The 20,054-nt window shown below is 50.6% G+C and overlaps 1 protein-coding gene across 6 annotated transcripts in view; it reads left to right on the top strand.

Moving 5' to 3' along the window:
• The window catches only part of Ephb2 (EPH receptor B2), a 178,105-nt gene that overhangs the window by 141,038 nt on the left and 17,013 nt on the right, over positions 1-20,054 (top strand). For 2 of the 6 annotated variants that reach the window (XM_021263026.2, XM_087215601.1), the window contains exons 6-9: positions 4,480-4,604; positions 14,154-14,319; positions 16,289-16,397; positions 17,132-17,199. In XM_021263026.2, coding sequence (XP_021118685.1) covers positions 4,480-4,604; positions 14,154-14,319; positions 16,289-16,397; positions 17,132-17,199 — 468 coding nt within the window. The remainder of the gene's footprint in view (positions 1-4,479; positions 4,605-14,153; positions 14,320-16,288; positions 16,398-17,131; positions 17,200-20,054) is intronic. The other 4 variants (XM_087215606.1, XM_087215604.1, XM_087215605.1 and 1 more) reach the window with 4 other exon arrangements.

Here is a 20,054-nt window from a genome sequence, read left to right as displayed (position 1 = left end):
GCCTCTGTTTTCTCATCTGTAAACTGGGTGTAATAACCGTGCTGGCCATGCAGGGTTGGTATGAGTGCTAAAGGAGTTCACTGACTTGAGGTATTTGGTTGGTCTTGGCAGCAGAGGCCTTTGTCTGGTATCATGGGGCATTGAGGGGTTGTCAGAGGAGCTTTCAGTGAAGGTGCAGGCAGTCACCCTTACCACAACCTTCTGTGGCTGCCCAGGACTTGCTGGACCAGGCCACACTCCTTGACTGGGCCTCTGCCTGCCTCAGAAGCCTCATCTCTACCTGTTTCCAGGATGCTTGGTCCTGGTGCCTGCACGCCCAGACCTGCAGGCCCAGGGGTAAGAGTTCAGCCCTAGCCTTGTTACTACTGCTTTGTGACCTTGGACAAGTCACCTTCCCTCTCTGGCTCTGAATCCTCTACTCCTCAAAGTGTGGTCCACAGCCCAGGAGCATCCACAGCCCCATTGAGCTTGTCAGAAACACAGGTTCTCAGGCTACAGCCCAGACCTGCCCAGTCAGCATCTGGGGGCAGGGGCAGGGGCAGCCCTGTAAGTTTTAGCAAAGTCCCCTGGTAATCCTGACACCCACCTGAGGACAGAACAATCTGCCACTTTGATTTGCTGCTGGGAGGTGAAATCGCAGAGAGAGCTGGGAACTGAGCAGCCAGCCCTGCCCCCTCAGCCAAGGATTCTCCATGGCTTCTGAGTCTCACAGACTCCCCAGTGCCCAGCACAGGGCCCAGCCTGGATACTCATTGAGTTGAAAACAATATGCTCTCTCCCATCAGACTGGGGAGTCCTGGGAGCCAGGGCCCGTGGGGCCCCTCTCTACCGCCCCAGCACCTCACATCCCACACTGTCATAGCAACCCCATGGACAGAGTGCACACCCCCACTTCACATCCTGTTCCCCTCCCGTCCTCAGCCTCCTCACCAGCTGATGGCTCCCTTTGACAGGGGGGAAACTGAGGCTCACACAGGTGAAAGCACCTATCCGGGCTCCCACGTCGGGGGGAGCTGTGTGCAAGGCTCCCCCAGGCTCCCCACCACCAGGATGGATGGCCTTTCTAGTGCCAGGACCAGGAGTGCTCGGCCTGAGTCCTGCAGGTCAGAGCGAGAAACATCAAGTGAGCAAGTGTGCTGGGGAGTGGCTTCATCACAGAGCCTTGCACCCCCCTTACCGGCTCAGTGTGTGCCCTCGGCTCCACTGGCATGACACAGGCAGGCCGCTGTCCTCTTTCCCCTCCTCAACTCACTGCTTGGACCTCTAAGCTTGAGACCCAGTGTGCCAGGGAGCCTTGGGGACCTCCCCACCTAGCCTAACTGACCCCCCCTCAAGGCAGAGCAGAGTGTCAGCCTCAGGTCACCCACAGCTGAGTTTAAGAATCCTCCCTGCTTCTCAGAGCACCCCACCCCACAGCTTCACCCCCAACCCCATACACAGCCCTGAGCGGCCAAGGCTTTGTGCCTTGGCTGAGGAGCAGAGGAGCTGGAGGGGGTGGGAGGTGCCTCTTGGGCCAGTATGGGTGGGGAATCCCCAGTCAGAACCCCCAGATTAGCCAGGTCTGTGAGGCTCCAGGAGGGACTGATTTTGTTGTTTTCAGCCTGGACCCCACAGAGGAGGTAGAGCTGAGTCTCACAGAAGGCTCCGCTCCTCACCAGGGTGGCTCCAGAGAATGGGATGGGACTGTGGCTGGAGACTGGATCACAAATCACCTGCACAGTCCCAAGGAACAAACATGGTCACAACAGCACTGACCACATGCCAGGCATGACCATGAACCAGGAGCCAGGCTGAGGGTCAAGCAGCCTCCCTTGGGTGCAGAAGGAAAGAGGCTCATCAGGGAGGCCTGGAATAGGGCTGGTTCCAAACCAAGGGCTGCATGAGAGTAGGCAAGCAGCATTCAAGTGCAGGCCTCAGGGATCTGCCAGCCTGGCCCATGGTGCAGACCAGGGAGCCAGGCCCAGGGAAGGGAGAGCTCACCTAAGGTCACACAGCCAGTTAGCAGCAGGACAGAAAGGATACCTGGGGGAACAGAAACAGAACCAGAAATGGTAAGTCATCTCCAAGCCTCAAGCCCACCAGCCAGTGCTCAAGTCCCCCTGGGTTCCCCCAGGTCCCAATCCAAGTTTTCACTAAACTCCCTGTAAAACAGATTGGGGCTTGGGAGGAAGGGCCAGCCTCAGCATTCAGGTGTCCGTGTTGGCCGAGGCAGGACATCACCCTGTCCCAGGGACCAGGAGAGAATTCCGGAGGTGCTCCCCTCACCCTGATGAGTCCTTAGCCCTTCCTTGACCATGGAGGCAAGGGGGCTGGCATGAATCACACCCTAGGGAGGACCACATCAAAGCCTGGCTGTGCGTGGTCCCCGCTCTGGGCCCAGCAGTGCTCTGAAGAGCAGAGACCCAGGCTCAGATCCTGGCCCCCTCTATGTCACCTCCAGAAGCCCTTTGCCCCTCAGAGCGTCTGTGTTTTCGCCTGTCTGTGGGGCTTGTGCTTCCCCTCAGTACCAGCCAAGTGAGAAAACATACATTACATTAACTGACCCAAGGCCATGGCCAACATATAGTGGGTGCTTTTACAGGTTTGTACCATGTGAGAAGGATGCAGAAAACAGCAGGCCAGTTATGAGAAGGAATCACAAAAGGCCACACACCATGAACTTAGGGGCTCAGCAGATTCCTACCCCCAGTGGAACTCAGTTTCCACAGCTGTAAAATGAAGGAAATGATTAAATTATTTGTAAGAGTCCTTCTAGCACTAAACATAGTCAGCAATTTTGAACCCCCCCCCCATTTTACTCCCCTCCACAAGAACACAGACTGCATGGGTGGGAGGAAGCAGGTGGATGGGTAGAGTGGATGGTTGGATGGATGGATGGATGGATGGATGGATGGATGGGTAGATGGGTGGATGGATGGATGGGTGGATGGGTGAGTGGATGGATGGGTGGATGGATGGGTGGGTGGATGGGTGGGTGGATGGGTGGATGGATGGATGGGAGGGTGGAGGGATGGATGGATGGATGGGTGGGTGGGTGGATGGATGAGTGGGTGGATGGGTGAGTGGGTGGGAGGCTGGATGGGTAGATAGATGGGTGGGTGGAGAGATAGAGATTTTATTGAGGTGAAATTCACATAACAAACAATTAGCCATTTCATCATACAATTCAGGGACATTTCGTATATTCCTAGCATTCTGCAATCACTACTCTTATGCAGTTTCAAAACATATTTATCACCTCCTCCCCCCAAATCCCATGCTCACTACTCCCCATTCCTCCTTCTCCTCAGCCCCTGGCAACTGCTAATCTGCCTTCTCCCCTATAGATTTATCTCTTCTGAATATTCTATATAAATAAAATCACACTATATTCCATCTTTGGTATGTGTTTTCACTTAGTTTATGTTTAAGTTTCATCTATGTTGTAGCATGAATCCATGCTTCATTCCTTTTCTTTCTTTTCTCCAGTACCAGGGATTGAACCCAGGATCTTCATACTGAGCTACATTCCCAGACTTTTTTTTTTGGTACCATGTATCAAACTCCAGACCTTGCACTTTCGAGGCAGGCAGTGGCACCACTGCGCTAAATCCCTGGCCCGCCTAGACTTTTTTAAATTTTTTATTTTGAGACAGGTTTCGCTAAGTTGTTACATTACCCAGGCTGGACTCCAACTTGCAATCTCCATGCTTCAGCCTCCCAGGGTGCTGGGTTACAGACAGGTGCCACCACATCTGGTTACTTTATTCCTTTTTATGGCCTTGTACTATTCCACTGTGTGTACACACATGATTTGTTTATCCTTTTACTTATTGGACATTTGGGTTGTCTTCAAGATTTGGCAATTGCAAATAATGCTGCCATAAGCCTCCATGCGCACATAGTTACTTGAGTACTATTTGCAGTTCTTTGGAGTATTTTCTTAGGGGTTAAAGTGCTAAGATAAATACATACTTATTTTGGGGATCGGTTTCATTCACTGCTGTATTCCCTGGCATAGAAGGCATCCAGTGCAAAGTTGTTGAGGGAACAAATGGATCACTTACCTCCTCTAACCTCCACAGAGCCCTCTGCTTCCCTCTCAGGGACCCCTTGCACCACGTCCAGGGTCTCAGTGTCCCTGGATCCAGGAGCCTGGACTCTGCAATGGAGGGCATCTAATCCTGCCCATGGGAGGCCAGGCCCGGACAAGGGGTCCGTCCAGTGCATCTCTCAATTTGAACTTCCCGGAGACAGACAAGGTCATCAGTGTCTGTACCCCAAAGATGGCCCAGGCGAGCACCACAGCAGCCAAATGGCCCTGCCCGAGCCCCTCTGCCCTTCTGCTCACCCAGCTGGCTGTGTGACCTTGCCAGATGCTTTCCCCTCTCTGGTCCCACAGCTCCCTGTCTGTTTGGGTGCCTCTGAGATTGGACCAGAACTAGCACCTCCATATGCCTGCCCTGATCCCTGACCTTTGACCTCTGGCCTCTCTTTCAGCGCCATCAGCCGTATCCATCATGCATCAGGTGAGCCGCACGGTGGACAGCATCACCCTGTCATGGTCCCAGCCGGACCAGCCCAATGGTGTGATCTTGGACTATGAGCTACAGTATTATGAAAAGGTATTTGTGCCATGCTGTCCCCCTAGGCCCCTCCCCACAGCCAGGCCTGCCACCTGCCAGACGAGGCACAATGGTGTGAGCACTGGGCTCAGAGTCAGGCTGGCTGGCTGCCTATCCAGCTCTGCTCCTCCCCGACTGTGAAGCCTCTGCCAGGTGCCCCGACCCCTTTGAGCCTCGCTTTCCTTTCATGGGGATCCAGCTGCCAATGAGTGGCTTGTAGCCCTCAGGGCCCTCCCTCTACCAGGACCTTTTTTTCTCTGACATCAGCAGGCTTGTGGTTTCCAAAATGTTGTGTGTGTGTGTTAGCTTTTTGTGGCCCTGACAAAATACCTGAGAAAAAAACTTCAAAGAGGAGGGGCTCATGGTTTTAGGGTCAGTCGAGGAGGAAGAGCAGGAAGGGGGGGGGCAGAAAGGTAAGCCCTTCAAAGTCATGCCCCCAGTGACCCACTTCCTCCAACCAGGCCCCACCTGCTGACAGTCATTCCACTCTGAGCTCCTCCTGAATTCATCCATGGATGAAGCCAGCACCTTTGTGGTCCTCACCTCTGAGCATGGCTGTGTTGAGGATCCAGTCTTCGGCACAGGAGGCTCTGAGGGACTTGGGGTCCACACCACAGCGGTGCTCCATGAAGTGGTGACCAATCCCTCACCAGTTCCCTGTTTCTCAAAGACCCGCAGGTCACAATCACTCCTGTTCGGTGAGGACCAGAGCTTCCACCCAGCCATCCTGAGTCCCACACACCCGTGTCCCCTGCATCTGTGAGCCCCAATGAAAAAGGAGATTTCTCTTGGAGCTTTTTTTAATGAAACAATAAAATAAAATCTCACATCAAAATAATAAGAGAATAACAATAGTCAATACACTGTATGTCATCTTCAAGGTAGTTACTCAGAATATAAGACATCGACAAAATATTCTCCCTTACAAAGAAGACACAAACAGGCATTAGCACAAAACTTTCTTTTCAATGATCAAGAGAAATTAGTAGTATAAATGAAACCAATCAACTTATACATTAAAATATTTTGAAACAACAGAATAGGTAAATTGGGGAACCATCTGAATCTCTCCCCACTTCCATTTATCTACCATTTTACTCCTCATTTGCAAATATGCTTTGAGTTTCTCATATAAAAGAAACCATGTAATATTTAATCTTGTGTATCTGACTTATTTCACTTAACATTATGTTCTCAAATTGCATTCATTTACCTATGAATACCTCAAGTTTATCTTTCTTTATGGCAGAGCAGTACTCCATTATGCATACATATGACATTTTCCTTATCCATTTATCTGTTGATGAACATATACACTGTTTCCAAGACCTAACTATTATAAATTGTGCTGCTATAAACATTGGTATGCATGTATCTCTGTAATATGATCATTTTAACTCTTTTGGGAAGATATTCAGAGGGGGGATAGCTGGGTCACATGGAATTTCTACTTTTAGCTTTTTGAGGACGCAAAAAACTAAAAGTCCACACTGACTTCCACGGTGGTTGTACTAGTTTACATTCCCGCCAACAATGTAGTAGAGTTACTTTTCCCCCACATCCTCACTATCATTTGTTATTATTAGATTTTTTTGATGATAGCCATTCTTCCTGGGGTAAAATGGTACTTAAAGTACTTTTTTGTTTGTTCGTTTGTTTATTTTAGGGTACTGGGGATTGAACTCAGGACCTTTGCTTGCAAGGCAGGCGGGGCACCACCGGGCTAAATCCCCAGCCCTACTCAAAGTAGTTTCAATTTGCATTTCTCTAATGGCAGTTTTTTCCATGTATTTATTGGTCATTTGTACTTTTTCTGAGAAGTGTCTGTTCATTTTAGTTGCCCATTTTTTGATTGGGTCTTTTATTTGGGGAAGTCTAATTATTTTGAGTTCTTTATATATTCTAGATATCAATCCTCTGAGAAATAGCTGGCAAAATAATTTTTTCCCCATTCTGTAGGTTGTCTCTTCACTCTGTCGGTTGTTTTGCTGTGCAGAAGCTTTTTAATTTGATATGATCTCCTTTGTCAATCTCGGTTTTATTTCTTTTGCCACTGGGGCTCTGTTCAGAAAGTCTTTGCCTATGCCTATCTCTTCAAGACTTTTACCTATTCTATCTTCCAGCAGATTAAGTGTTTCTGTTTCAATGTTTAGGTCTTTGATCCATTTTTATTTTAATTTAGTACATGATGAGATTTATGGGTCTAGACTCAATCTTCTGCTTATGGCTATCCCATCTTCCCTGCACCATTTATTAAAGAAGTTATCTTTCCTCCAGTGTATGTTTTAGCCCCCTTGATCAAAGATCAAATAGCTGTATGTGCCTGGGGTTGTTTCTGTTTCTTCTATTCTGTTTCACTGACCCACATGCTTTTTTTTTGTGCCAGTACCAGCCTGTTTTAATCACCATACCTTTATAGTATGATTTTAAGTCTAGAATTATGATGCTACCTACTTTGCTTTTCTTACCCAGAACTGCTTTTGCTATTCTGGGTCTCTTCTGGTTCCATATGAATTTTAGGACTGTTTTCCCTACATCTGTGAGATAAGCCATTGGTATTTTGACTGGGATTGCATTAAATCTGTGTATCAGTTTTGGAAGTATAGCCATATTTATTATATTGGTTCTGCCTATCCAGGAATAAGGAGTATCTCTCCATTTTCTGTTGTCTTCCTGATTTCCTTTTTCAGAGTAATATAATTTTCATTGTAGAGGTCTTTCATTTTCTTAGGTTAATTCCTAAGTTTTTAATTTTTTGATGCTAATGTGAATGCTGTTGTTTTCCTAATTTCTTTTTCAGTGAGTTCATTATTATTGTATAGGAACAGTATTGATTTCTGTGTGTTTACTTTGTATCCTTCTCCCTTGCTGAATTTGACTAGTAATTCTAGGAGTCTTTTGGTAAGAGTTTTTGGTTTTGTTGTTGTTATTTTGGCTCTTGTAAATAGAGGATCATGTCATCTGCAAATACTGATACTTTGACTTCTTCCTTTCCTATAAAAATCCCTTTTATTTCTTTCTCTTGCCCAATTCATCTGGCTAATATTGAACAGGAGTGGTATGATCATTCTTGGAGCTTTTAGATCCCACCTTTATTAGCCCTTGTGAACCCAAGGTTGGAAGCCACTGGCAGAGGACTAGGAGTAAGAACCTGGGGTTCAAATCCCAGTTCCTTCCTTAACCAGTTGTGTGACCTTGGGCAGGTCTCCTCCTTCTGAACCTCAGTGCCACCTGGGTCCAGTGTGGATGGTGTCATCTCTGTTGTGGGGTTCTGTGCATGTGAATAAGAATGGGCAGGCTCATTGCCTGGCACGGGCTCTTGGCAAAGACCAGTTGTTTCCCTTCCTTGTCTCCTGCTCTGGACCATGAAAGGCCAGGAAAATGTGGGACTGGGGAGTTAGAAAGGTGACTAAGGAATGAGGCACTGCCACCTCCACTTCCACCCTGATGGTCAGCTCCTAGGATGCCCACCTTGCTAGGTGCTTTCTGTCTCTGCTGTGTCCCAGCGCCTGGCACACAGTAGGTGCTCAAGAGGAGTTTGCTGAGTGTCTCAGGGAAGTGACCACTGAGGGTTGAGATGGGGCTGATGTGGGGAGGAGACCCCTACTACTCACCAGGCCCCCAGGTGGCTCAAAGAAGCAGGCACCCTGGGTAGCTGGGCCAGCTGCTCCAGCCCCTGCATCATCCAGGGTTTCTACTCCCTCCAGCAGGATGGCTTAGCGACTCAGAATTTTTAAAAAAGAGAAAAAAAAAACCTAATTAAGAAGCTTTGTGATTAAATGAAACTGTAAGTGTTTGTCCCTCAAGACAGGAGCGGAAATGAGGAATCCCACCACGGGTCCTGCCTGCGACCCATTTCCTACTGCAATGGCCAGGCACGCCTGGGGCAGCTGGTGGAAGTGTGAACTGGAGGTGGCTCTGCCCTACTTTCTACTGCTGCCCAGGCAGCCCCAGGCCCCAGCCCAGGTGGCAGGATCAGTGGGCTGTGCCAGCCAAAGTGACCTCCTGCTCACACCCCTCCAGCCCACCATGTGCACTGGGCACATCATCCCTGTCTTCTCATTTGCCCCCTCAACAGTGCGCTTAGCCCACTGGATGGCAGAGGAAACTGAGGCAGAGAAGTGTATGACTTGTACAAGAGCACATAGAGGCTGAGAAGCACAGCAAGGATTTGGACCAGGGCTCACTGTCTTTGCCTGGTACTCCTCCCTCCCAGTCTCTCCCAGGGGTGATTCTGGGATGGTCAGTGAGAGAGAGATGGGAACAATGCCCCTCCTTGGAGAATATCAGGCACAAATGGCACAAGAGGGGCAGGGCTGGGGCCATGGCAGCCCAAGGCCCTCTGTGATAAGACAGGGCCCTGCTCCAGCCCGCCTCTCCCACCAGGGCCTGGGCACAGAGAAGCACTGGGTATCTGGACATTGGGCCATCTGGCTTTTGCTGTACCAGCTGTGGGGAAGCCTTGATGCTGGGTGCCAGGAATACTGAGGGTAACCAGATGGCCCAGAGGCTCAGGACTTTACAGTCCGGTAAAAGAAGACTCAATCTCTAAGGGCTATGAGAAAGGTCTAACCCTAGCCACAGAAGCCAGCAAATGGAGGGACCCAGAAGGGATACACAGTTGTGGCACAAAGGAGGGGAAACTGGCATTGGTGGCATGTGAGCCACACCTTGAAAGATTATTTATGTGAGCCACTCAGCTCCCAGACAGACTCAGGATGAGATCAGTCATTGCAGGCACAGCATGCTCAAAGGCCCTGGGGCAGTGATGTGCAACTTCACTTGGGGAATGGAGAAGGCCAGTGTGCCAGGAGCAGTATGAGCAACGACAGCAGGTTGGAGAAGGAGGCAGGGCCAGTTTTCGTCCAGGCCTTGGGAGTCTGGTTTCAATTTAGTGTATGATGGGAATGTTCTGGAATGATGTGATCTGTCTTAGATTTTGTTAGAGATCTCTGTAGTTTACTGTGTGGAGAACAGTCTGCAGAGGGGACGCACGCAGAGCTCTCATGGAACACCAAGTGAGAAATGATGGTGACATGGGCTACAGGGGTTGGCAGCAGAGGTGGAGAGAAGTGACATACACAGGCACTGTTCTGAAGCTCAGGGACCCAGGGACACCTGCAGGATGACTGGGGGGCGAGGTGCCTGTTGCTGAGACAGGTGATAAGCAGATGTGGGGGTGGTGCTTGCTGGGGCAGGCCTGTGGGGGTCAGGGGAGGGGCTTGAGAAAGCCAGGAGTGTGTGCAGAGGGACAGTGGAAGCAGGGGGTGGAGCTCAGGAGGAGGCCCAGGTAGAGACAAAGGGTGGCTGACAAAGGGGTAAGAGCGAACCAGTAGCAGTTTCTGTCCCTCTTGTGTTGGCTACCACTTCTCCCTTCTGGGGTCCCCTGGCCCTCAGGGACAACAGCCAGGCTGTAAGTGGCAAGATTTATTTCTGACAAGTTCATAGCTAGCTCTGATCAACACTTGGGTCCTCCTGGTATCTGCAGTCAGTTCCTTCTGTGACACCCCAGCTCTTTCTAGAGAGGGCCCCACTCTACCTCTCCACCCCTCCTACCTCCTCCAAAGGGCTCTTCTGGCCCAGGCTCTGCATTTGGCCCTTCCCAGCTCCTCTGGGGTTCTCCAGCCTTCCCGGAGCCCAGAGCTGACAACCGCTTTGCCAAAGGCTGCTGGATGCCTGTGATGAGTGGCATTAGGCTCTGGGGAGATCCAGGCAGGCTGCTTCCCTTGGTTGCCGCTTCCCAGGGGAAGTGGACTCCTTTGGCAGCTGCCCTGAAGCACACCAGTCCACGGTCCCCTTTGCTCTGCCAGAGCTTGGGAAGCTGTCTGCAGTGGACAGGCCCTTGGAGGCCACATGGATGTCAGCATTTATCCAACAGAAATGTCTCCTGGGTGGCCACAGGAGGATGGATGCTCCAGGCAGGGGAGGAGAGGGTGGGGGGCAAACTGTGAAAGTCCAGGCTGCACTCAGGTTGTGGCCCAGTGGGCCTAGAGCAGGATCCACCTGGAGAGGCCTGTTTGCTCATTCGTTCACATTTATATTCATTCATTCTTCAGTGAAGGTTGATGACGGTTTAGTCCATAACAGTGTTGATGGTAGCGATGACTGGAAAGCCAGCCATTAATAAGGCCGTCTGCACACAACGAGGACCTGTATACTATCCATATTCTCCTGCTGAATCTCCTGCCCACCTGGGGCCACACCCACCACTGTTACCCCACTTTAGACACAAGGCTGGGGGGCTGAGGACACAAACACCCGTTGTCTCATTGGCCCTAAGTCTCCAGGTAAGAACTCAAAGGAAGCACTTGTGGATTTCAGGCTGAATTTCTTCCCATTGCCTCTGGTGTTTAATCACTGTTCAGATAGACATACTCCAGAGAGGAGAGGCGGAAGGGAACTGATGTCGCTAAGCATCCCCAGTGTGCCGAGCACACCTGATGGAATTTTATATTCACAGCAACCCTGAGGGGTTGCCGTTTATTGCTCCATTTCCTGGAATGGAAACCAGAGGCACGGGGAAGTGAAGGGTCTTTCCCACAGCCACAATGCAGTGAAGAGGAAGAACTGGTATTTGATTGTTCTGTGCCAGGCTTTAGAGATGAAACTGCTCAGCTTGGCTCCTTGTTCTTCTGAGACATCTATGGCACCAGCACTTGCCTCTTGTCTCCCTCTCACACACACATAATCAAGAGCTTAAAACCTCCAACATTCCTGTGGGCACCCACCCAATCTGAGCAATTGGACTTGTCTCTTGCCCAGAGATCCCTGTTGGACAGTGGCACCTAATGGTCAAATCTGGTACTGCACCACCCAGAATGAGCGGTTTTTAATAGTTTGCTGTTCGTTATTCATTATGTCAGTACTTAGTAAGCACCTACTGTGTGCTGGTCCTAGGGGTCTGGAGATGAGCAGTGTGGCCCCAGATCTCATGGGACCCACATCTTCAGGGAATATGGATACATGTATCAGAACAACAGATTATTGAAGAAGAGGCAGTGGACTTATTACTGCAGCCTTGGCATCTGTGAGCAGGGGGTGGCACTTGCGCTGAGTCTTGAACGAGGAGTAGGGAATTACCAGACAGAAGAGAGAAGGGTGTTTCAGACTGGGCCAATCTTTGTGCAAAAGTTCAGCATGTCTCTGGAGGTAGGACACAGGGCTGGGGTCTAGCTCAGTGGTACAGCACTTGCCTAACATGCATGAGCCCCTTGGTTTGATCCCCAGTACTGGAAAGCTAAAAGCAAAATACAGAAGTCAAGATTAAATTTTAATTTTAAAAACTAATTATACTATATCCCAAATATTGCATGGACTATACTTACACTAGAAAAAATTATTTAGTGCTTATCTGAAATGCAAATTTAACTGTGCAACCTGTCTTGGTGTGTGTTACATCTGGCAGCCCTCTCAGAAGGAGGAAGTAGTTGGGGACATCTGGAGCCTAGGGGACATTGGGGACATGGCAGGAGAGACTAGCAAAGAGTAGTCATGAAGGGCCTGGAGAAGGAGTTGGCTTTACCCTGTGGGTGCTAGAGGACTCTCTTTGTAGCACCTGTGCCTGGTACAGAACAAAGCACACACCACCACACGTTTACAGCTGAGAGGGCAAGATGGCCCTGGGGCCAGGCCAAAAGGAGGTGACAGAAATCCCCTTCCTAAGAAAATGCTCTGGGGTCCAGAGGAGGGGAGGGGAGGGAAGTCAAGGTCAAGGAGGCTTCCTGTAGGAAGGGGCAGATGATCTGGCTCAGGAAACAACTTCCCATCTGTTTTCACCCCACAGGAGGGGCTCCTCCTTCCCCCTGGCATGGGGGTATAGGAGACACCTCCAGGTCTCCCTTCTCTAGCCTCACATCCCAAACTCCTTCCCACCTCCTTCCCCGTGTGTCTGCTACCCCTTCTTCCCACAATGCCCCAGGTGGCTCCTATGGGTTAAGATTCCATTCTAGTGCACCCACTCTCCAGAGAGCTTGCCCTGATTTGCACAGTAGCCCCCACCCAGGCCAGCTCCCATGCCCCCCAGTTCATGGTGCTTACCCTGCCGATGTGAACACTTCACATTCATTGATTCATTTTATCCTCTGACCCATGCTTTGAGGTAGCTATTACTATTATTATTACTCCCATTTTACAGATAAAGAAAATGATACACAGAGAAGTTAAGGAATTTGCTGCAGGTTACAGAGTTCATAAGTAATAAAGTTAGGATTTGAACCCAGGAAACCTGGCTCCCCTTTGTGGCCCTAACTTCCACATAATAATGCCATAATAATATTGGCCACACTAATCTTCACTGTTTCTGGGGGATCTCAAGGACTCTGTGCACTCCATGATGTACACATGTGTACCGTGAGGCATGCATTTTTCTGGATAAGGGTTTGTAGATTTTCATCAGCTTATCAAACAGGTTCATAATATTCAAAGGATTGGAATCCCTATCTATATTGCTTGATCTTCTGAACTAATAGACCCAGGGCTTGCTTATGCCTTAGACCCCTATGGGACCCTAGAGCTTAGCCCGGCCCAATGTCAAAAAGGTACTTAGAGAAAGTTTGTTGCATGGCTGGCAGATGCCTGACTGTGCACCTCCTGCATCCAGCCCAACCACATCTGAGTCCCACTGCACCCTGGCACTGTGCAGGAGGCCAGAATTGGTGTTCCTATCTCCTGAAGGAGGGAGCATTAGGATCTGGGTACCCTAGGCATGGACATTAGAGGTTGCCCCAGACAGAGCCTGAATTGAGTCCCAAAGCATCCATCAACTGATATGTGTGAGCTGAAGCATCATTACCCCCTTGAGGACCTTAGTTCTCACCATGCCCAAGTGTGCTGAGCCTGGAAAGGGACCTTTCCACTTAACCCATCACAGCATGGGGAGGGAGGCAAGTGCGGAAGTGATGATATGAGCCTCTCCCACTGACTCGAAGAACTTAGAGCCTAGTCCTTGTATCTGTACACGTGTCCATTAGTCAGCTGTTGCTAAGATTGTGCCACAAAACAAACATTCCCCCCAAACCAGCTGTTGCTAAGATTACACCATAAACATTCCCCCCAAACCCAATGGCATACAAGGGGTTGTTTCTTCCTTCTAGATTTGTGTCTGAGAGTTAGCCAGAGTGCCCTGTTTCAGCCTAGGAGTTGGGTCAAGGTCTCAACATGTTTCTCATTCTAAAGCAGCTATTACCTGAGGGAAGCCTGTCTTGTGGCAGATGGTGGAAGCACAGGAAGCCAAGCCAAGCCAACAAGCCCATGGAAAATTTGTGTCATGTCCACTGACATGGTATCCACTAGAATATTCCAATGGCCAAACCAGGCCACATGGCCAAGTCCAGCATCCATGGGGCAGAGAAAAACTGCTTTCTTTGTGGGAAGCATTGGAAGTCACCTGGCAATAGGGCATGGCTTTAAATCGCTTACAAGGGAGGCATGAAGAATGGGGGGGCCACAGATGTTTACTCACTGGCCAGATCTGCCTGGATGTAGCAGTGATGGGCAGGGGTCGGGCCCACTCTGGGCCACACCCTCACTAACTGTCTTCTCTGTTCCCAGCAGGAGCTCAGTGAGTACAACGCCACAGCCATAAAAAGCCCCACCAACACGGTCACTGTGCAGGGCCTCAAAGCCGGCGCCATCTATGTCTTCCAGGTGCGGGCACGCACCGTGGCAGGCTACGGGCGCTACAGCGGCAAGATGTACTTCCAGACCATGACAGAAGGTGAGCCAACTCCGGGGTGCCAGAGGAGGGCATGCCCTCCACACACACAACCAACCCAGGGCCCCGTTCCCAGGGAGCCATTGTACAGATCAGAGGGGCCCCTCTTCTGGATGTCAAGAACTCAGCTCCAACTTGCGGAGCCACCCTGAGCAACTCACTTCCATCCTCTCCTCCAGATACTTCTCATCTATAAAATGAAAACATTGTATTACATCTGAGAGCATAGATATATTAGATCTACACTCAACTCTAATGACTTGCAGTGGGATTGAGAATTCTGAAGCCACATCAAAATTCAGCAGGAAGAAGTGCTGGGATAGATTAGTAATGTCTGCCCCAGGCATGGAATGACATGTTCCAACCTGTGTGCTATGCATCTTTTCCAATCTGGGACTACATGATCTCTAAGCACAGTACCTGCTGTAATAATCTTCAAGGAGCAGCAGACATTAAACAGTGTGAAGTTTAAAACCAGATAGATGGGGATTCCCAGGATGATTTAGCTCTGTGTGGCTTACCTTACCTCTATGTGTCAGCTTACCTCTATGACCTTCAGTTTTCTCAGCCATAAAAGGGGGTGATAGCATCTATGTCATCATCATCACCAAACTAATGTAATGATGAGGAACCTAGCACAGAGTTGATTTTAGGTTCTACACATAGTTAACACTCACCAAATAGTAGTTATGGTTATTGTTGCCATGGGTCTGGGAGCCCTGTCACCACCCAGCAGAGCTCCTGAGCCCCTTTACCTATGACCAGACCCAAGTATCCCTTGTTAGCATCTGCTCAGCCACTGGGCATGGCCATTGGCCTCTGTCTGATTGAACATAGCTGAGGCTCCTAGACCCCTAAATTATTGTGTTCCATAAAGCCCCTCCTTGTCTCCCTCCTCTCTTCTAGCACCTCCCTCTCCATACACCCTCCCCCTTCTGCATGACCACCTATTTTCACCTTTCTAACCCCTTCTCCATGTTGGATGAGTTCACCAACTGGGGACAGGGCCACTGTCCCAAGTCCCTTTATTAATTCAGTGCATGTGTGCTGGGGCCCTGGCATATGCTAGGCCATGTGCAGGCACTAAGGACCCAGAGCTGACCTCATCCCTGATCTTGGGGAGCTCCTCCTCTGGTCAGGGAGGCAGAGAAGTAGTAAAACAATAAAACCTAGAATGGTGACGGTGCTGATGGTGTGGAGAAAGTGCTGAGTGGAACCCAAGAGCCAGGCCAAGCTAAGCAAATCTTACACACACTCTCATTCACACCCTTGGTTGGTGCAGACCCAAGTTCACATGCTGGTTTTAGCCCCTTTCTGATTGTATGACCTCAGGCAAGTTGTGACCTCACCTAGTTCAGCCTCCTTTCCCGTAAAATGGGGCAGAGGTGGGAAGGACACGATAGCACTGTTCTGAGCATTGAACCAGATCCATCACATACATGGCCCAGTGAATGACAGGAGAAACAATTGATGACAGTGATGGCTAATACTCCCTGCATGTTTGCTGTGTGCCAGGTGTTATTCGAAAACCTTTGCACACAATCCTAGGAGATGGGAGCAATTGTTTTCCCGTTTTAGAGACAAGGCAGCCGAGGCACAGAGAAGTAACTGCAGGGTTATACAAACACCATGTGGCACCTTTGGGATTCACATACAAGGAGTCTGGCCCCAGGGTCTGCACTCTGAACTGCCCTCGGTCTGTATAGCTGTCATTAATGCTGATTGTCACACAACATGGGTGTGGGTATGATGGAGCCCATTTTATATGAGAAAGTGAAGGTTGGAGCAGCTTATGAACTGGTCCCAGGCTACTTGAGAGTACATGATGCCTCGTTTTCCACATGGACACGAGACAGATGCCCTGTCAGAAGCAGGAACAGGGCTTGGGGTCACAGGAGACCCAGTAGGATGGTGGGGGCAGTGTCAGGACCCCCAGTGCCAGGCTGAGATCCTCACCGCACTTTCTCTGCAGCCGAGTACCAGACCAGCATCCAGGAGAAGCTGCCTCTCATCATCGGCTCCTCGGCGGCCGGCCTGGTCTTCCTCATTGCTGTGGTTGTCATAGCCATTGTGTGTAACAGGTGGGTTTCCCCGAGCCCACTCCAGGTGTGGCTGTCCCAGATGGCTGTCTCCAGCCAGCCAGCCAATCCCGAATCACCTAGTGAGCTGAGGAGCTTGCCTGGGGTGGGGGGGCGGGGTGCAGTCAGGCCCAGGTGCCCTCTCTTTGGTGTGGCACAGCCATTGGCAGGTCACTGGGCAAAGGGGTGGTGCACTGAGACCCCAGTGCTTCACACTGAGGAGCATCTCAGAACAGTGGGTTCAGTGACTTCAGGATGCCAGAGGGGCTGTGGGGTGGGGAGTATAGGTCACTCCACTATCTGCATAAGTTAAGGCCCTTGGCTGAAGTGCTAGAAAGATGGGGTAACTCAGCCAGGACAGGCTTGGGGAGACAGCACCCCAAGTGGCCAGCACAGCACTAGTGGGAACAATGCAAAGAGACTGCCTTCCTCCTTAAAGGGTCTCAGACCCACCATGAGGTCAGATGGACAGAAGCACCTGGAGCCAGAAGATGACTTTGCTCTCTGAAAGGGGCTGGGCTGAAGAGATAACGGGAAAGTGCACCTGCACCTGAGATGGAGAGGTGGGGAGGGACAAGTGGGGCCAGGAGGGTGAGGCTGTTGCCAAGAGACAGGCAGGGAGGCCTCTCACAGAGGGGTGGCTTTGGGGGCCTGTCCACTCTCTCCCTATCACCTCCTGTGGCTCCTAGCTCCCCAGGGTGCCCGCAGGTGGCTCCAGCCCTTTGCTTTTGTTCCAGAAGACGGGGGTTTGAGCGTGCCGATTCGGAGTACACAGACAAGCTGCAGCACTACACCAGTGGCCACAGTACGTACACACCCCTGCCCAGCGGCACCCCTGGCCCATCCCTGTCCATCCCCAGGGACCCCACCCCAGCCTTCTTCTACCTCCTCCTCCGGTACTGCAGCAGATGGGCTGCCAGGCTGTTCCCTGGGTGTGCCAAGCTCAAGCTCACCTCTCGGCCCTCTGCCTGGAGCACACTGCACCTGCTCTCCTCCTTTCCAGCTCCCATTCACTCCTCAGGTGGGAACATACAGGAGCCGCTCAGAGCAGCCTCCCCACCCCACCCCACTCCACCCCACCAAAGGTTTAGGCCTCGTCCCATGTGCATAGCCCCCCTGACCAGGCCACAGAGGGTGGTATTTCCTGGTCTCCTGGAGGCCTAAAATTGTGCCTGATGTTCACCACTGCCCCCTGGCACTGGCAGCAGCCAGTGCATAGTAAGTACTAAAGACACAGCTATGGAATAAATGCATGGAATGGTTGAATGTGGAGATGGGAACTCAGGCTCTGGGAGGGGAGCCAGTCAGCAGCGTCCCTTGCTCCCTTTACTGCTCTCACTCTGGGGCTCCAGCCACCCTGTCCTTCCTGCCCATTCATTCCTCTGGTGGCTGCTTCCCCTCACTGTCTCTTCTTGCATCAGGCAAGAGCTGAGTATGCGGGTGCCCCACAAACACCAAGGGCAGATGGGCCAGGGGGGCCACAGAGAAAAGCAGACTGTAGATTCCTTTCTCCATGTGACCCTGGCAGAACCAATAATTAGGAGGCAGGGAGTGTAGGGCTCAAGGGGAAAGCTCAGTCCTTATTTCAGCTCATTCAGCAAAAAGGAATTCCAAATGGCTCCAGTGTAGGTTCTCAAACTGTGCTCAGTGGAGTACCATAGGGTTCCTCCCATGGCTGCCTCCTGGTGAGGAGGACCCTCATCAGATCTTTCATCCATCACACATCTGCAGTGAGTCTCCTTAGAGTGCTGGCCAGTGCCCCAGATGCTGGGGATACCAAGGCAACAAACTGAACATCCCAGCCTCTGTAGAACTGATGCTCTCGTGGGAGGGGCAGTGTCATAAATGTCCAGTGTGCTGGTGTAAGAGAAGAGGAAAGTGCTCTAGGAGATGGCAGAGTACAGCAGGGTAGTGGGTGGAGAGCTGTGATAGCCAGGGCGAGCCTCGTTCCTAAATAGGGGAGTGGAGGTTGACCTCATCAAGGGGGTTTATCCCAGCAAGATACAAAAGAGCTGGGGAGGTGAGTTGCTTGGAGGTGTCTGAGGTAGGAGCATTCCAGGCAGAGGGAAGAGACACTACAGAGGCTGGAGCTTGCCTGGCAGGTTTCAGGAAGAGCAAAGAGGCCAATGTAACCTGAGCAGAGTGAAGGTGGGAATGGCAGATGGAAGGGAGCCACCACAGGCAGATTCTCATCAGCCATGGCAGGGAGTGACATGGGGAGCCACAGCAGGTCCTGAGCAGAGGACTGATATGCTCTGAGTTACAGTCCTGCAGGACTGCTCCAGCTGCTGTGTGGAGAGTGGATCAAAGCTGGGAGACCAGCGAGGTGACCTCTGGAATGACCCAGGCAGAGACAGTGGCAGCACCAGCTGGCCGTGGTGGAAAGTGGTTGGATTCTGACTTATTTTTGCTACTAGATTTGCTGTGGGACTGAATGTGGAATGTGCAAGAAAGAGCAGAGTCATGGAGTTCTAGGTATTAAACCTCTGGCTAAGGCAACTAAAGCAGAAGTTCCTGGGCTTAGGACTAGTTTGGAACATAGATATAAAAATAATTACACCACTCAAATTTCCAGAAGATCCTGGCAATCACTACTTAGCAGATAGGGAGAGGGAAAGGGCCTTTCTAAGCAGAAAGGCAAGGGAAGGATCACACATACAAAAAAACAGACACATTTAACTGCACAGAAATAAAAATCACTTGCATTAAAAACAGGTCCTAAATTACATCACACCCTCCTCCCCTCAAGTAATAAAATCATGATCATAGATGTGGCTAGACATACGGAGTGCATTCTATGTGCCAAGAATTGTTTTAATGCTTAACATGTATTTATTCATTTAACCCATATAATTTCCCACTGGGAGGAAGCTGGGCACAGAGGTCACACTGCTGTTCACGAAGGGAGCAGGGTCTGAACCTGGCCTTCTGGCTTCCGGCCACCCTGTGCTGTCTCCCTTCTGAGGAGCCAAAAGGAGACAGCTCTTGGGCTCTGCCACCTGGAGCCATTTGGGAACGAAGTTATTTGGAGCGTGAGTCAATAACAAGGAAACAGGTGAGGTTCGTTTTAAAAATAGGCTCCAGGATTTGTTCCTAGATCAATACATTTTAAGCCTGAGTTCCTGCTCCCCACGTCCCGCACTGAAATGTCAGAGCGAAGCAGGACTTTGTTCTTTTCAAAGCTCTGCCCACTCTGTGATCCCAAATCCACCCAGCAACCCCATGTGGCCAGGCCAGAGGAGAAAGCTGAGGACCAGGGTTGCACGTGAGTGGCCAGTCACCTGCACGGGCTCATGTTCTCCAGCCATCAGCAGGTGCTCTGTGGGGACCACGGTCTGTGGTCCTGGATGCAGAGCTGCAGGGACTGACCTTGTTTCTCATCCCCTCTCTGCCACTGCCCAACTGGGTGACCCTGGTGAGGTCATCAGACCTCTCTGAGCCATGGTACCTTTATATGGGACAAAGCAGGAGTGACATTTCTTTCACAGGGTTGTGAGGAGTAAATGAATTAAAGGATGTTAAAGTGCCTTGTAGTACTAATACTTAATAACAGCCAACCCTTCTTTACAACAGGTAATTATTGCTTTCTATTTTTTTTTTTTGTACCGGTGATCGAACTTGGGTCCTTGCGCTTGCACTGCAGGCGACGAAACCACTGAG

The sequence above is a fragment of the Heterocephalus glaber genome, unplaced genomic scaffold (assembly GCF_053883595.1).
Source record: "Heterocephalus glaber isolate CG9 unplaced genomic scaffold, H.glaber_assembly_v1.0 deba00001452, whole genome shotgun sequence".
Classification (NCBI taxonomy): Eukaryota; Metazoa; Chordata; class Mammalia; order Rodentia; family Bathyergidae; genus Heterocephalus; species Heterocephalus glaber.
The sequence above is the reverse complement of the archived record's forward strand: the minus strand, read 5'-3'. Positions and strand labels throughout refer to the sequence as shown.